The sequence below is a fragment of the Phacochoerus africanus genome, chromosome 3, assembly GCF_016906955.1.
Source record: "Phacochoerus africanus isolate WHEZ1 chromosome 3, ROS_Pafr_v1, whole genome shotgun sequence".
In the NCBI taxonomy this organism is placed as follows: Eukaryota; Metazoa; Chordata; class Mammalia; order Artiodactyla; family Suidae; genus Phacochoerus; species Phacochoerus africanus.
This window is the reverse complement of record NC_062546.1, coordinates 170,345,558-170,362,643: the sequence shown is the minus strand read 5'-3', so window position 1 is coordinate 170,362,643 and position 17,086 is coordinate 170,345,558. Positions and strand designations below refer to the sequence as shown.

Sequence of the window (17,086 nt, the reverse complement as noted above, 5' to 3'; positions counted from 1 at the left end):
TAATCATTTCTTGGGAGTTCCCGTCGTGGCTCAGTGGTTAACGAATCCGACTAGGAACCATGAGGCTGCAGGTTCGATCCCTGGCCTTGCTCAGTGGGTTAACAATCCAGCGTTACCATGAGCTGTGGTGTTAGGTCGCAGATGCGGCTCAGATCTGGCGTTGCTGTGGCTGTGGTGTAGGCCGGCGGCTACAGCTTCGATTAGACCCCTAGCCTGGGAACCTCCATATGCAGCAGAAGCAGCCCTAGAAAAGGCAAAAAGACCAAAAAAAAAAAAACCACAACACTTCTTCTCTTTCCTTTTGTCAAGATGTAATATGAAATGCCTTTTCTTCTGTAATAGTGGGAAGTGTAGAATGAATATCCCCAAACTTGTCTAAATTTATAAATTCATCCTGTGGGTTAGAATGTTGCTTTGGAATTTGCCATAAGTTGAATTATACACTCATTTTACTTCCACAATGAGGTTGCCTTTGAGGGTTAGAAATGTTTGTTTTGCTTCTTGGTAAACTTGAAAAATTTGAAGTATAGTATATAATGGATACCCAGTAAATGCTTAACTACCAATAAAATAAAATAAATAGTATGACTATGACCCCTCTTTTATATTTTTTTTTGTCTTTTTTTTTTTTTGCTATTTCTTTGGGCCGCTCCCATGGCATATGGAGGTTCCCGGGCTAGGGGTCGAGTCGGCTGTAGCCACCAGCCTATGCCAGAGACACAGCAACGCGGGATCCGAGCCGCGCGTCTGCAACCTACACCACAGCTCACGGCAACGCCAGATCGTTAACCCACTGAGCAAGGGCAGGGACCGAACCCACAACCTCATGGTTCCTAGTCGGATTCGTTAACCACTGCGCCACGACGGGAACTCCCTGACCCCTCTTTTAAAACATGAAAATTAAGACACAAAAATGCTTAATATTTTGTACACCGTCACGTGGTGAGCTAGTGGGAGAGCCAAGATTTAAACCAGTATGTTTGGCTTTAAGTCAGTACACCATAATTCAGCTAATTCAAATGCACAGAGCTCTGGAAAGAAGTACATTTATCTCCGAAGGCAGTTCTATCGGTGAAACAAAGAGAAAGATTAATGATACTTTATTAACAAATGTATTAAAGTGTAATTTCCATATCCAAGGCATCAGCTAAAAATGTCTGTGTTTCAGAAAAACAAGCCTGAGTGGTGATGGTTGCACAACGATGTGAGTATGTTAGCAGCGCTACTGAAGTGTACCCATGAAAATGGTTAAAATGGGAAATTCATGTTATGCATGTTTTCCCACAATTTTTTTTAAAAGATAACAATAAGATAGACAAGCTCTACGTCTCGATCATCTCTTCATTTATTCTATTATACATGTTTCATTCCCCAGACCACCTGGGGAGGCAACTTGATGAAACTATCATCCCTCACCCTGTTCATAAACTACATTAGCTTTTTCAACTTTTTTGTTCAGTAATATTAAATATTCATCGAGCTCTTCCTAGGTATAAAGCGCTGAACTGGGCACAACTGGAAAGCAAAAGTGAATAAACCAAGGGTCTGCCTTCCATAATGATGAGAATGAATACTATTTCTTGACCTCTTTTTCTCTCCTGAACTCTCTCATGTTAGTGCTATTATCCATATCCAGTAGATGAGGAGATCAAAATTCAGAAAAGAAAATTATCTTGCCATCATCCCAACCCTAGGAAGAGTCGGGAATTCAGGACTGAAACCTAGGTCTCTCTAACTTCAAATCCCATGTTCTCTATCCCAAGGCTATTATTGCCTAGAACTCCATAGGAAGTAATCTAATCCCTGTAACTACTGGGTGGTGCGGTGCTGTAATGGGGTCCGCATAAGTGCCACAGGAGCCCCAAGGAGGATGGAGTGAATCCAGATCAGGATGTCTTGGAGGAGGAGGTATCTGAGCTAAGCTGTGAAGACAGAAGTAGAATAAAGACATCTGAAGTAAAATTTAAACTTTGATCCTAGTACTGCTTGCACTCAAGGGAAACACTTGAATCATGTTTCAGAGTGGCGACTGTGTGCCATCTTGTTTGTATTTGGCATTTTATACTTCTTCCCATCAGAATGCGGTTACTGAGGGCATGCTGATGGTGAGTAGATTGTGGTGGAAAGAATAAACATTTGTTATGCCTCTTTCCTATTGGTTGCAGTCAACTGGCCCCCATCAAGGGCCAATCAAAACCTGTCCAACTGGCCCACATCAAGAGCCAATCAAAACCTGTCCAAGTTCACCAACCGCAAAGTAAAAACTCGTGAAGGATGGACGAAAGTGATGGGGAAGATGAGCACACGAGCTAGAAGAGCACTTGATGCCTTCCATCCAAATCCTGGTCCTGAGGTCGCAGGTTCTTTTGATTGGAAACCCCATCCCCAACTTCCAGGATCCCCTCCCTTCCTTATTCCATACTTTGATCCACACACTTCAGACCTTCCCAAAACTACTCTCAATCTGGGTATATGGGGGAGCTAAGTTGTGAAAAGGGGGGCTTTTTGTGATAAGGATCCTAGCAGAGATCCCCACATGGTGGACTGGATGGAAACTATAGCTAAAAAAGTAAAGTATTCAATATTCCACCGACTGATCTATTTTAACATGTTTCTCTCTCTCTTCCTCTCTCTCTTTCACTCTCTCTAGAGCATGTGGAAGTTCATGGGCCAGGGAATTTGTGCCACAGCAGCAACCCAAGCCACTGCAGTGACAACACCAGATTCTTAACCCTCTGTGCCACAAGAGAACTCCAACCAACATGTCTCTTTTCTTATGAAAAAAGTGGTTAAATAAAGGGTGGGATGGACTGGAAGTTTAGGGTTAGTAGATGCAAACTATTGCATTTAGAAGGGATAAGCAATGAGGCCCTGCTATATAGCACAGGAAACTGTATCCAGTTTCTTGGGATGGACCATGATGGAAGATAATGTAAGAAAGAGAATGTGTGTGTGTGTATCCGAGCTGGGTCTTCGACCTACTCCACAGCTCAGGATGGCAACGCTGGATCCCTAACTCACTGAGTAAGGCCAGGGGTCAAACCTTCGGCCTTGTGGATCCTAGCCAGATTCGTTTCCACTGAGCCACGATGGGAACTCCCCCACTGTTTTATCTAAGTGGCTTTGAGGCAAGAAGCCAGGTAATTCTGGGGTGACAAAACCTCAAAGTTCCACAAGATGGTGATATTTCCTAAGAGAGCTCAACAAACTAGCGTTAGATTATCTAGGTGATTGTGGAGTAAAAAAAAATTGGGGGGGTAATGAAACTATTGATTTATTATGTAAATAGGTATGCTGTGTTTTCTTGACACTTTCAAAAATTTTTATTGAAGCATAGTTGGTTGATTTACAATGTTGTGTCAGTTTCAGGTGTACAGCAGAGTGATTTTAGTTACACATACGTATATTAAAGGAACAAAATACCAGCATTTTTAGCAACATGGATGGACCTAGAAACTATCATGCTAAGTGAAGTCAGCCATGCAATGAGACACCAACATCAAATGCTTTCACTGACATGTGGAATCTGAAAAAAGGACAGACTGAACTTCTTTGCAGAACAGATGCTGACTCACAGACATTGAAAACTTACAGTTTCTGAAGGAGACAGTTTGGGGAGTGGGGGGATGTGTGTGGGCTGTGGGGTGGAAATCCTGTGAAATTGGACTGTGATGATCATTATACAACTATAGATGTGATAAATTCATGTAAGCAATAAAAAAAGCAAAAAAAAAGATCTCCAATGATAAAAAAAAATTTTATTGAAGTATAGTTGATTTACAATATTGTGTCAGTTTCAGAGTGATTTCAGTTACAGCAGAGTGATTTTGGTTGTACGTATTATCTATTTTTTTTTTCAGATTCTTTTCCCTTATAGGTTATTACAAAATATTGAGTATAGTTCCCTAGAGGAAAAGATTTTTAATGCTGCCAAAAAAAAAAGAAAGAAAAAATCAAGAGCCAGAAATGTCTTTCATTTAGAAGATACTTTGTTGTTTCTAGGACAAAAAATAAAGAGAAAGCAGCTTTAGCCTTCAATCCAATAATTTTTCATAAAAGCAGCATAAAACTTAGCCATGTCTGTATAAAAATCTACAATGAGGCTTTCCCACTGTGGCGCAACGGGATCAGCAGCGTCTTGGAAGCACTGGGACACAGGTTCAATGCCCGGCCCGGAACAGTGGGTTAAGAATCAGCCGTTGCCCTAGCTGAGGCTTAGGTTGAAACTACAGCTTAGATCTGATCCCTGGCCTGGGAACTCCATCTGCCTCGGGGCAACCAAAAAAAAAAAAAAAAAAATCTACAACAAAGCAAGTGACATGAAATGCCCCTGATATCACTGTGTGCAAAGGGAGTCAGGTTAAGATGGCAACATTCTGCACATTGATCTTCATATTTAGTGCAATCACCATAAAAATCCTTGCTGCCCTTTTTTACAGAAACTGAGAAGGTGATCCTAAAAGTCGCAGAAATGTAAGTCATGGACTCAGGATAGCCAAAATAATCTTGAGAAAAAACAACAAAGTTGCAATACACATACTTCCCAATTTCAAAACTTACTACAAAGCTGCAATAATCAAGACAAGGTGGTACTGGCAAAAAGATGGGCAGATAGATCAGTGGGATAGAATTAAGAGTCCTGAAATAAACCCTTACATTTATGGTCAGCCAATTCTCAACAAGGATGACTGACAGTTCAGTTGGGGAAAGAATAGTCTTTTCAATAAATGGTGCTGGCTATCCATTTGTAAACGAATAAGATGGGACTCATAGCTTACACCATGTTAAAAAAATTACCCCAAATTGATCAATGACCTAAATGTAAGAGCTAAAAATCACGACCTTTATAAGAAAATACAGGTGTAACTCTTCATGAACTTGGATTAGACAATGATTTCTTATATCTGATGCCAAAAGCATAAGCAACAAAAGAAAAAATAGATCAATTGGACTTTATCAAAATATGAAGATTTGTGCTAGAAATGACACTATCCAGAAAGTGAAAGTAAGGGGATGCTTTTTTTTATTGCTTACATGAAGTTATCACATTGAATTATAATTCAATAGAAAAAGAAAGGGAGGAATTCCCGCTGTGGCACAAGGAGCTCATCAGCGTCTCTGGAGCGCTGGGACCCTGTTCCATCCCTGGCCAGCAGACCAGCATAGTGGAGGAAGGATATTGCCCTGCCACTGCCCCAGCCTGGGAACTTCATTGGCCACAGGGTGGCTAAAGAAGGGGGGGAAAGAAGAAAGAAAGAAAGAAAGGAAGGAAGGAAGGAAGGAAGGAAGGAAGGAAGGAAGGAAGGAAGGAAGGAAGGAAGGAAGGAAGAAAGAAAGAAAGAGAGAGAGATCTAGGAGGTCCCGTCATGGCTCAGTGGTTAACGAATCCGACTAGGAACTATGAGGTTGCGGGTTCGATCCCTGGCCTTGCTCAGTGGGTTAAGGATCTGGTGTTGCGGTGAGCTGTAGGGTAGGTCGCAGATACTGCTCGGATCCCGAATTGCTGTGGCTGTGGTGTAGACCAGTGGCTACAGCTCCGATTAGACCCCCTAGCCTGGGAACCTCCGTATGCCGAAGGAGCGGCCCAAGAAAAGACAAAAAAAAAGAAAGGGAGATCTAAGGTATGTCACAATCCCATGTCACAAACAACCCTGTGGAGATTAGTTTTCTGTGTCAACTTGACTGGGCTAAAGGATGCCTGGAGGTCAAGTAAATGTCATTTTGGGGTGTGTCTATAAGGACATTTCCCAGAAGAAATTAGCATTCGAATCAGTAGACTAAGCAAAGAAGATCTGCCCTCACCAGTGTGGGGGGCATCATCCAATCCGCTGAGGGTCTGAATCGAATAAAAAGGGAGGAGAGGAGTTCCCATGGTGGCACAGTGGTTAACGAATCCGACTAGGAACCATGAGGTTGCGGGTTCAATCCCTGCCCTTGCTCAGTGGGTTAAAGATCCGGCGTGGCCGTGAGCTGTGGTGTAGGTCGCAGACGCGGCTCGGATCCCGCGTTGCTGTGGCTCTGGTGTAGGCCGGCTGCTACAGCTCCAAATGGACCCCTAGCCTGGGAACCTCCACATGCCGCGAGAGCGGCCCAAGAAATGGCAAAAAGACAAAAAAAAAGAAAAAAAAAGGGAGGAGAAAGGGCACATTCTCTTTCTTCTTGAGCTGGGACTCCCTTTCTGCTCTTGGACTTTGGAGTTCCTGGTTCTTTGGGCCTTTGGACTCCAGGACTTACACCAACAGCATCTCTACACCCCCATCTTGTCCTTCATCCCAGCCTCCAGCCACAATCTTATTGTGTGTGCACTAGAGAATCCAGAATGTTTGTCTTAAGGAGGGAAATTGATGAAGCTATGTTTAGAGAAAGTCTCTGGGTTGCTGTGTATGAAATGTTCATACGATTGCGGGGCTGGGAGTAAGATCAGTGAGAAAGCTCTCATCACGGTTCAGTGCAGGAGTATTAAAGGCATAAGAAGTGTAATGATGGGAATAGATGGAAAAGACATTGTAGATGCAGAGCTAACATGATTTCAAAACTAGCTGGGGAGTTCCCTGGTGGCTCAGCAGGTTAAGGACCTGGCACTGTCCTTAACCTACAGGTCACTGCTGTGGCGCAGGTGTGATCCCTGGCCTGGATCATGCCTTAGAGTGTCGCCAAAAATAAACAATAAATCAGTGAAAGAAAGAAAGAAAGAAAGAAAGAAAGAAAGAAAGAAAGAAAGAAAGAAAGAAAGAAAGAAAGAAAGAAAGAAAGAAGGAAAGAAAGGAAAGGAAATTAGTTGTATATAGAAACATAGGAGAGTGTGAACCAGGATAAATACGATGTTGGTGTGATGTTTTATCTAAAATTAGAGACCCACAGAGTTCCCATCATGGCTGAGTGGTTAACGAATCCAACTAGGAACCATGAGGTTGCGGGTTCGATCCCTGGCCTTGCTCAGTGGGTCAAGGATTTGGCGTTGCCATGAGCTGTGGTGTAGGTCACAGACGCAGTTCAGATCCCGAGTTGCTGGGGCTGTGGTGTAGACCAGCGGCTATCGCTCCGATTCGATCCTTAGCCTGGGAACCTCCATATGCCAAGGGAGTGGCCCCGGAAAAAAGACAAAAAAAAAAAAAGACTAAAATTAAAGACCCAGGTAGAAGAGCAAATTTGGAATGGAGATTTTAAGGGTTTGTTGTTGTTGCTGTTGCTGTTGTGTTGTTGCTGTTGTTTGGAGTGTACTGGGTTTGAGGCACCAGAGAGAAAATCAAATGGAAAAGTCTATCAGGAAGCTGTAGGGGGAGATTTGAACTTGAAGTGTCTGGGCTAGACTATCCATCTTGTTATTGGCATAGGAATAGTCAGTGAAGCTATAAGGTTGTCAAAAATATATATATAAAGAGAGAAAATGAAAAAGTGATCCTTTGGGAATATCCATATTTAGGGATCAAAGGAGAAAGATACCAAGATGACTTGGCTAGAGAAGTCCATGATAGAACTTCTAGAGTGGAACACCCTGGAGAATAGGAAAATAACCACCCCACAGAATCCAAGAACCACTGGTTTGGTAACTAAGGTTCATGTGACCTGAGGATTTATAGATTTAGTAAAATTGCAAGAGAGCAACTATTAGTGAGCAACATTTAGTGGTCCCGCTCAGCCACTGGTTAGCAAAGTAGTGAGCCCTTTCCCCAAGCAAGTGAAAATTAGTGAATGACTGTTGTCCTTCTCCCCTTCTTCTACATAAAAGGACCCTGAATTCAGACTGAGGAAAGATGGTTTTTGGGGACACTAGTCTGCCATCTTTTCGGGTCTGCTAGCTTTCCAATTAAAGTCTTTATTCCTCGTCCCAACAACTCGCCTCCAAATTCATTGGCCTGTCATGCAGCAAGCACAGCAAACTTGGGTTCAGAATCAAAATGACTGAGGTGAAATCCTGAGAGCAGGGAAGTATGTATTTAATGGGAAAGGTGGAATGGAAAGAGTATAGATTAGTCAAGAATTTACATAAGACAGTGGCTTGAAAGAGAGGGAATTTATTTGAAGGGGGGAACAGAGATTGTTTTCAGCCTGAGTGATCAAAGAGAGAGGACGAGATTAGAGATAGGAATCCTACATCTGGGGCAGGAAATCCTTACCAAATAAGGAAGAAAAGATGTTTCTTGCATCACCATTCAAACAGTGAAAAAATGGGACTGACTTTAATATCATACAGAGACATAAAGGTATAGGCATGATCACATAAATGAAAAGACAGAGAACAGTGTTAAAATGTTACATCATTGGGAGTTCCCCTCGTGGCACAGTGGTTAACGAATCCGACTAGGAACCATGAGGTTGCAGGTTCGATCCCTGCCCTTGCTCAGTGGGTTAAGGATCTGGCGTTGCCGTGAGCTGTGGTGTAGGTCGCAGACTTGGCTCGGATCCTGCGTTGCTGTGGCTCTGGTGTAGGCCGGCTGCTACAGCTCCAAATGGGAACCTCCATATGCCATGGGAGCGGCCTAAGAAATAGCAAAAAGACAAAAAAAAGAGAAAAGTTACATCATTTATGTTCAAAATGAACGCATTGTGTTTATATATATTAAAAGAGACTGGATATTTTTAACAATAAGTAATTATTATTTTATGCTTTAAAGTTACAATATTGGAGTTCCCATTGAGGCTTAGTGATTAACTAACCCAACTAGCATACATGAGGATGCAGTTTCGATCCCTGGCCTCACTCAGTGGGTTAAGGACCGCCATTGCCCTGAACTGTGGTGCAGGTCACAGACGCAGCTTGGATCTTGCATTGCTGTGGCTGTGGCATAGGCTGGCGACTACATCTCCAATTGGACCCCTAGCCTGGGAACCTCCGTATGCTGCTGGTGTGGCCCTAAAAAGACCAAAAAAAAAAGACTTCATACAGAGCTACAGTCCTATTGGTGAAACAATAGGCAAATAGATCAATGGAATACAGAGAGCCCAGAAAGAGATACATACAAATATAATCAACCAATCTTTGACAAAGGAACAATGTACAAAGAACTCTTAAAATGCAACAATAATAAAACAAACAACTTAGTTTAAAAAAAATTTAATAACATGCATAAATATTCCAAACATTTTAATCAAATGACAATATATCAGTCAAACTAGTTAGATTAAAAGAAATATAAACTCCACATGTTTCTCTCCTATAAGTGTCCAGAGGTGGGTAATCTAGGGCTGGTATGGTGATTTTGCTCCTTAATGTCCTCACCCAACAAAGCTCCATCCTGTCCACCACTCGGTTATCCCTACAGTGTCACTGACTCTTAGCCTCACAGATCAAGATGGCAGCTAGAGCTCCAGCCATCATATACACTTTCCAGTCGGTAAGATAAAGGCAGGACAAAGGGGTAAAGGGTAAAAAACATCTGCCTTTTAAGGAAAATTCTCAGCAGCTGCCAGATGATACTGCTGCTTACATCTTATTGTTCAGGACTAGACAAATGACCACCTATTGCTAAAAGTTGAGGCTTGGACAACTAGACTGTATTCTGTGAGATTTGTGCCCAGTTTCAGATCAAGACTTCTGTTACTGCGGGAAAAGAGAATGGATACTTGGGGACAGTGAGCAGGGTCTGTCACAGAGCCAAATTGTCAAGGCTGACCTCAGATTGTGAGGTCATAAGTTACATGCTTAATCCTAAAAACCGTCTCCTAGTGGATCCAGAAGATGTGGTACATATACACAATGGAATATTACTCAGCCATTAAAAAGAACGAAATACCAGCATTTTTTGCAACATAGATGGACCTAGAAACTATCATGCTAAGTGAAGTCAGCCATGCAATGAGACACCAACATCAAATGCTTTCACTGACATGTGGAATCTGAAAAAAGGACAGACTGAACTTCTTTGCAGAACAGATGCTGACTCACAGACATTGAAAAACTTATGGTCTCCACAGTTTGAGGGGTGGAGGGATGTGCCTGGGCTGTGGGATGGAAATCCTGTGAAATCAGATTATTATGATCATTATACAAATACAGATGTGATAAATTCATTTGAGTAACAAAAAAATGGAAAAAATAAATAAATATAAATAAATAAATAAAATTTAAAAAATAAAAACCGTCTCCTAGAGCATGGGAGAAGAGATTCCCATTTCAAACACTTCAGACAGAAGAAGGCATTAAGCAACACCTACCATGACCTATTCATGGAAGAGGATGAAGGTGTTGGGACCTGGAATGGAATTGGGATTGATGAGTCCGTCCTCCTAACCAGTGGCCCAGAAAAGCACTCCTGAGTAGGGTCCCACTACTGAAAAGAAGGGTTAGAGACGAGACAGGGAAGTGAAGCCAGAACTATAGGGAAGAGTGGTTTCTTTTTTTTGGTCTTATTAGGGCCATACTCGCGGCATATGGAGGCTCCCAGGCTAGAGGTCCAATCGGAGCTACAGCTGCTGGCCTACGCCACAGCCACAGCAATGCCAGATCCAAGCCGCATCTGCAACCTACACCACAGCTTATGGCAACGCTAGATCCTTGACCCGCTGAGCCAGGCCAGGGATCGAACCCACAACCTCATGGTTCCTAGTTGGGTTCGTTTCTGCCGTGCCACGAGGGGAACTCCAAGAGTGGTTTCTTTAGCAGCAAACAACCAACTAGTTGAAAGTTGAATTACCTACGCTTTACTGTAGAAACTATTATTCTCAAATATATAGAGATGAGATTTGGAAAAGAAGAAAAAATATTAGCCATAGTTCTGTCATCCCTATACCAATTTTGGAATATTTCTTTCTGGCTTTTTCTCCCCTGTGAGAGATATTTTGTGCATTTTGGGGCCACACCTGTGGCATGCACAAGTTCCCAAGCCAGGGGTCAAACCCACAGCACAACAGTGATCTGAGCCACAGCAGTGACAATACCAAATCCTTAACTTTCTTAAACATACATACCATAAAAATAAAGGCTCTCTGGGAGTTCCCGCTGTGGCTTAGCAGGTTAAGAATCCAATTAGGGAGTTCCCGTCGTGGCGCAGTGGTTAACGAATCCGACTAGGAACCATGAGGTTGCGGGTTCGGTCCCTGCCCTTGCTCAGTGGGTTAACGATCCGGCGTTGCCATGAGCTGTGGTGTAGGTTGCAGACGCGGCTCAGATCCTGCATTGCTGTGGCTCTGGCGCAGGCCGGCGGCTACAGCTCTGATTAGACCCCTAGCCTGGGAACCTCCATATGCCGCTGGAGCGGCCCAAGAAAAGGCAAAAAGACAAAAAAAAAAAAGAATCCAATTAGTATCCATGAGGATTCGGGTTCAATCTCAATAGGTTGAGGATCCAGCATTGCCGAAAGCTGTGGTGTAGGTCACAGATGTGGCTCAGATCTGGCAGTGCCGTGGCTGTGGTGTAGGCCTCAGCTGTAGCTCTGATTCGACTCCTAGCCTTGGAACTTCCATATGCCACAGGGGTGGCCCTAAAAATGATAGATAAATAAATAAATAAAGGCTCTCTGAAAGACAAATATCATATGAGATCACTAATATGTGGAACCTAATAACAAATGATACAAAAGAACTTACAAAACAGAAACAGACTCAAACCAGATTTTGAAAACACATTTATTGTTATAAAATTGTCCAATGGGGGAAGGGATAAATTAGGAGCTTGTAATTAAAATATACATGATACTACACATATAAAATAAATAAATAACAAGGACTTATCGCACAGCATAGGAAAATCTGTATGGGAAAAGACTGAAAAAGAACAGATATGCACAAATGTATAACTAATTTACTTTGCTGTACACTTGAGATTAACACAACACTGTTGTCAAAAAAATAAAACATAAAGGCCATTTTACAGCTTGTATTCATATCCTAAGGTGGGGTGACTATGGGTTAGCTCCTCGCTATCACTTTGCTCACTTTCCACACTTACAAAATGGGAAGAAATAATAACAAGGACGATAATACCTACCTTATAGAGCTGTTTTGAGGATTCAATGAGATAATTCATGTGATGAGCTACAAACAGCTTATGTAAGCTTTTAATATGTGTATATGTAATTTTATTTTACCTTTGCCGAGACCAGCTCAGCAGGATGAGGCTGAAGAACGGATGCTATGGAACTTAAGGGAAAAAAGTTGACATAAAACAAGACACAGAGACATTTATCTTAAGTAAAGGTGGGAACCCGGGGACTCGAGGTCTCAGGGACCAAGAGCCCTGCCTCAAGAAACCACACTGCTTTTATTGTGCTCCTGAGGATTATGTCAAGCGAAAAGGAGGTTGTAGGTGCAGGATATAGGGGTTTTTTTTTTATTATTTTATAAGTTCTTTTGTTATTTTAAAAGTCACTTAGCTGGTAGATGGTTAAACTTTTACCCTAAACTTTAGGCATTTAAGATCGTTAGCATTTGAGTTAGCTATTTAAGCAGAGCATTTCAGAGAATCCTCACGTCATTTACCATCACCGTGACTGTTTCTCAAGCAGGAAGATGGGACAAAGTTAGGAAGGACAAGATGGAGTTTTCGGCAAAGAGGCTAAGAAAATACTATAAAAACACGTCTCCCAACATATTTTATTTTATTTTATTTTTTGTCTTTTTAGGGCTGTTCCCACGGCATATGGAGCTTCCCAGGCTAGGGGTCTAATAGGAGCTGTAGCCACCAGCCTACACCACAGCCACAGCAATGCTGGATCCTTAACCCACTGAGCAAAGCCAGGGATCGAACCTGCAACCTCATGGTTCCTAGTTGGATTCATTATCCACTGAGCCACGACGGGAACTCCTGTATATGTAATTTTAATAGTTACAGAAAATTCCAAGCAGTGGACATCTCATCATAACCAAACTCCTATTCCTGAACACTAGATCAGTTCTCAGTTGGGGGCTTTTATAAAGTTTGAAATATTTTCATGCATTTTATCTCTTTTATATTTAGGACTATTACTTACAGTAAAATCTTCACAATCTTCACATAGATTTTTTTCTTAATTAAAAAAATTTTTTTGGCCGTGCCTGCAGCATGTGGAAATTTCTGGGCCAGAGACAAAAAATGAGCCGAAGCTGTAATCTATACCACAGCTTCGGCAATGCCAGATCCTTAACCCACTGCACCAGGCCAGGGACTGAACTCACACCACCACAGAGACAATGCTCGATCCTTAACCCACTGCATCACATGGGAACTTCAGTATAGTTTTTTTTAATATGCCTAAAGTATTTCATTTAAAAACTATACTCAATGGAAAAAAAATAAGAAAGGCATTTTGTAACTAAATGCTCATATACAAAAGTGCCAAAGAAGTAGTTGTAGACTCCACTATTAGAGAGAAAAATAGGAGTTCCCTTGGTACCTCAGAGGTTAACGAACCCGACTAGGATCCATGAGAATGTGGGTTTGATCCCTGGCCTTGCTCGGTGGGTTAAGGATCCGATGTTGCCATGAGCAAATGAGGTTTGGATCCCATGTGGCTGTGGCTGCGGCGTAGGCCAGCAGCTGTAGCTCCTATTTGACCCCTAGCCTGGGAACCTCCGTATGCCGCAGATGCAGCCCTAAAAAGCAAAAACATAAAAAATAAAAATAAATAAAGTCAGAAGAATAACTTAAACATACAAGAGCCTGACTTAAAGACAAAGATGGGGGCCTTTAGAGCTTTTCACACATACCCCACCTCCACCTCCTGGCTCATCACTCACCATCGCTCGCATTCTCTCCACCCCACCTCAACGTTAGGTTCTCAAACATGCCTTTCACTTCCCCTATCTATACCTTCCTTCGATGTGTTTCTTCTCCTGCAATACATTCGCTTCTCCACCTCAACCTGCTAAAATCCAACCAATTTTCAAGGTTCGGTTCAACTTTTCAAAATACCTCCCCCGTGATGTGCTATGATAATAACAGCTATGGTCGCACAGCATCGCCACAGCAGTCATAAGAACTCTCTCACTGGGTACGGTCATAAAGGCCCTCTCAGTTCCCTCTCAGAACAACTCTGTACGTAGGCAAGGAAAGGAAAGGGCCTATTCCTCCCATTTTTTCAGCCTGGGCCTGCAATCGAAGTCCCTTTTCACTCTGCCCCATTTCCCTTGCCGGTCAAGCAAACACTTCGCTTTCTCTCCCCGGGACCCGTGGGCTGACTGATGAGAGGGGCATTAATAAAAATAATGTGATCCAAAGACAGAAAAGTGGCAAAAGTAAACAGACAACACAGTTTCACCTAATAAATAATTGCTTTTTAAAATTTTTCTTTTAAACCTTATTGAAGTGGAGCTGATTTAAATGTTTTGTTAATGTTTGGTGTACAGCAAAATGACTCACTTGTATATTCTTTTTCACATTATTTCTCCTTAGGGTTTATCATAGGGTGTTGAATACAGTTCTCTGTCCCATACAGTATGACTTTGTTTATTACAAATAATCGCTCTTAAAAAGGGAAGGGGAAAAGAGAAAAAGAAAAATCAGTAAATAAATAAAAAGGGAAGGGAAAGAAAGAAAAGATGGTGACTGGACAAGTCTGGATTTTCACCGCACTGGTTGGATAGGCTACGGAGAACTATGTGGCCATGTGAGCCTCTCTGCTGGAAGAGGACAGGCTTGGAAAGGTAGGATCATTGAGATAATACTTTCATCTAAAACATTGTGAATGATACAGTAGTCAACCTTCTAGAGCTAAGAAGACACATGTGACTATGAAAGATTTTCAAACTTCAGACCTCGATACAACACAAGACTCTACATGACTACTTTTTGTTTTAAAATATAAGTAGGCATTAAGTTACAACAAGAATACACAGGGGAATCTAGGTCACAAAAAAAACATCAAAGCATATCTGATAGCCAAAGTCAATAATTTCAGTAATTTGTAGGTCAGGTCTGAAGCAATGGGTAAAGTCTAAATATAAAAACAGCTCATCCAAGTAGATGATGGGATCAAGTCCCCTTGAAAGGCACACCAGCTTTTTTTTTTTTTTTTTTAACCGCCACACCCAACGCATATGGAGATTTCCAGCCTAGGGGCTGAATCTGAGCAGTAGCCGCTGGCCTGCACCACAGCCACCGCCACAGCCACTGATCTGAGCCGTGTCTGCAACCTATACCACAGCTCACAGCAATGCCCGGATCCTTAACCCACTGAGCAAGGCCAGGGATCAATCCCTCTGAGCCACTACGTGAACTCCATACACTAAGTCTTAAATCTCATGCCTGAGGCATAGACTCTCTACTCTTGATCTTAGATAAGATCTAAGAAGGATGCAAATGTTACCTTAGTTATTAAGACTCCCCTCAAACAGCTCCCCCCTGTAATAGTTAATGCAAGGTTCTGGATCATGAGGTCAAGCATACAAGTGATTCCAGCTGGTACTCCCAGTAAAGAAAGGCATCTTCAGGAGACCCATTTCCCCAGGAGTTATTAACACATGAAGGTCAAAATTACCTTTGCTAAAGGTAGAAATAAGTGTACAAAGTATCTGAAAACTATTCATTTCATACTTTTCAGTCTGTGTTGAGTGAACATGTCAAAACACACAGATAAACACATTGAGATACATACCACATAAAACCAACTTTAAAAATATAAATAAGGTAAGACTGCAAGTGCTAGTTATGGTTTGATTCCATTGCTGTGTATCTTTTTCTTTTTCTTTCTTTTTTTTTTTTTTTGGTCTTTTTGTCTTTTCTAGGGCTGCACCAGCGGCATATGGAGGTTCCCAGGCTAGGGGTCTAATCGGAGCCATAGCTGTCAGCCTACATCAGAGCCACAGGAACGCCAGATCTGGGCTGAGTCTGCAACCTACACCACAGCTCACGGCAACGCCGGATCTTTAACCCACTGAGCGAGGCCAGGGATCGAACCTGTGTCCTCATGGATACTGGTCAGAATCAATTCCGCTGAGCCACAGAGGGAATGCCATAGAGCTCAGTTTTGTTTTGTTTTGTTTTTTGTCTTTTTGCCACTTCTTGGGCTGCTCCCTCGACATATGGAGGTTCCCAGACTAGGGGTCGAATCAGAGCTACAGCTGCCAGCCTATGCCAGAGCCGCAGCAACTCGGGATCCAAGCTGCGTCTGCAACCTACACCAGAGCTCACAGCAACTCCGGATCCTTAACCCACTGAGCAAGGCCAGGGATCGAACCCGCAACCTCATGGTTCCTAGTCGCATTCGTTTACCATTGAGCCACGACGGGAACTCCCACAGTACTCAGTTTTGACATTTCAAAGCTGTTTCCTTCCCAACAATGACCTGGCTATTTCAGCAATAGAGACCAAGACCTTCACCTCAGAGGCTCTGGTTCAAACACTTCTTCCCATCCGGCATTCCTCAGAGATGGTCATTTTAGCACCAGCCCAGACTTTGCCTCACCCACCTCATACTCTCTCTCTCTCTCTCTCACACACACACACACACACCCTGGCTTGGACACTACTCTCTGGCCAGTAATAGAGACTGCAGGGCTAAGAGGGGCCTTTGGCTCTTCATTTGCAAGAGAGGATGACTTTCTTTCTTAGAGTGTGCTGCAGCCTGACGTAGTACCTCTCCTTAGCAGACACTCTGCTGTTCCAATCATATACTTTGTTGTTGAGGTCAACGTGGAGTTCCAGGAGTGAGACTTTTCTAGAGGGAATGAGAAAGACAAAAATGAATGCCATGTAAATGTCAAGCAAGAGACAGGTTATCATTACGGTGAAATCAGCCAACAGATATGAGAGTGCTTTAAAATTGTTCCTATCTAAAGCAAATACCATATGATATCATTTATACATGGACTCTAAAATATGGCACAGATGAACCTACCTCCAAAACACAAACAGACTCACAGACATAAACAACAGACTTGTGGTTAGTGGCAGTGGGGGGTGGTAGGGAAGGGGAGGATTGGGAGATTGGCATTAGCAGGTGCAAACTGTTCTATATAGAATGAATAAACAACAAGTTCCTACTGGAATTCCCGTCGTGGTGCAGTGGTTAACGAATCCGACTAGGAACCATGAGGTTGCGGGTTCGATCCCTGGCCTTGCTCAGTGGGTTAACGATCCAGCGCTGCCGTGAGCTGTGGTGTAGGTCGCACACACAGCTTGGATCTGCGTTGCTATGGCTCTGGGATAGGCCGATGGCTATAGCTCCAATTA

General features: G+C 42.6%; 1 protein-coding gene across 6 annotated transcripts in view; it reads right to left on the bottom strand.

The window, feature by feature from the left end:
- Positions 1-13,464: 13,464 nt before the first annotated feature.
- Positions 13,465-17,086, bottom strand: part of CFLAR (CASP8 and FADD like apoptosis regulator) — a 51,530-nt gene continuing 47,908 nt past the window's right edge. For 2 of the 6 annotated variants that reach the window (XM_047773218.1, XM_047773219.1), the window contains exon 10: positions 16,079-16,571. In XM_047773218.1, coding sequence (XP_047629174.1) covers positions 16,433-16,571 — 139 coding nt within the window. In that variant the 3' untranslated portion in view covers positions 16,079-16,432. Of the gene's footprint in view, positions 16,572-17,086 lie in introns of all 6 variants that reach the window. The other 4 variants (XM_047773221.1, XM_047773220.1, XM_047773223.1 and 1 more) reach the window with 4 other exon arrangements.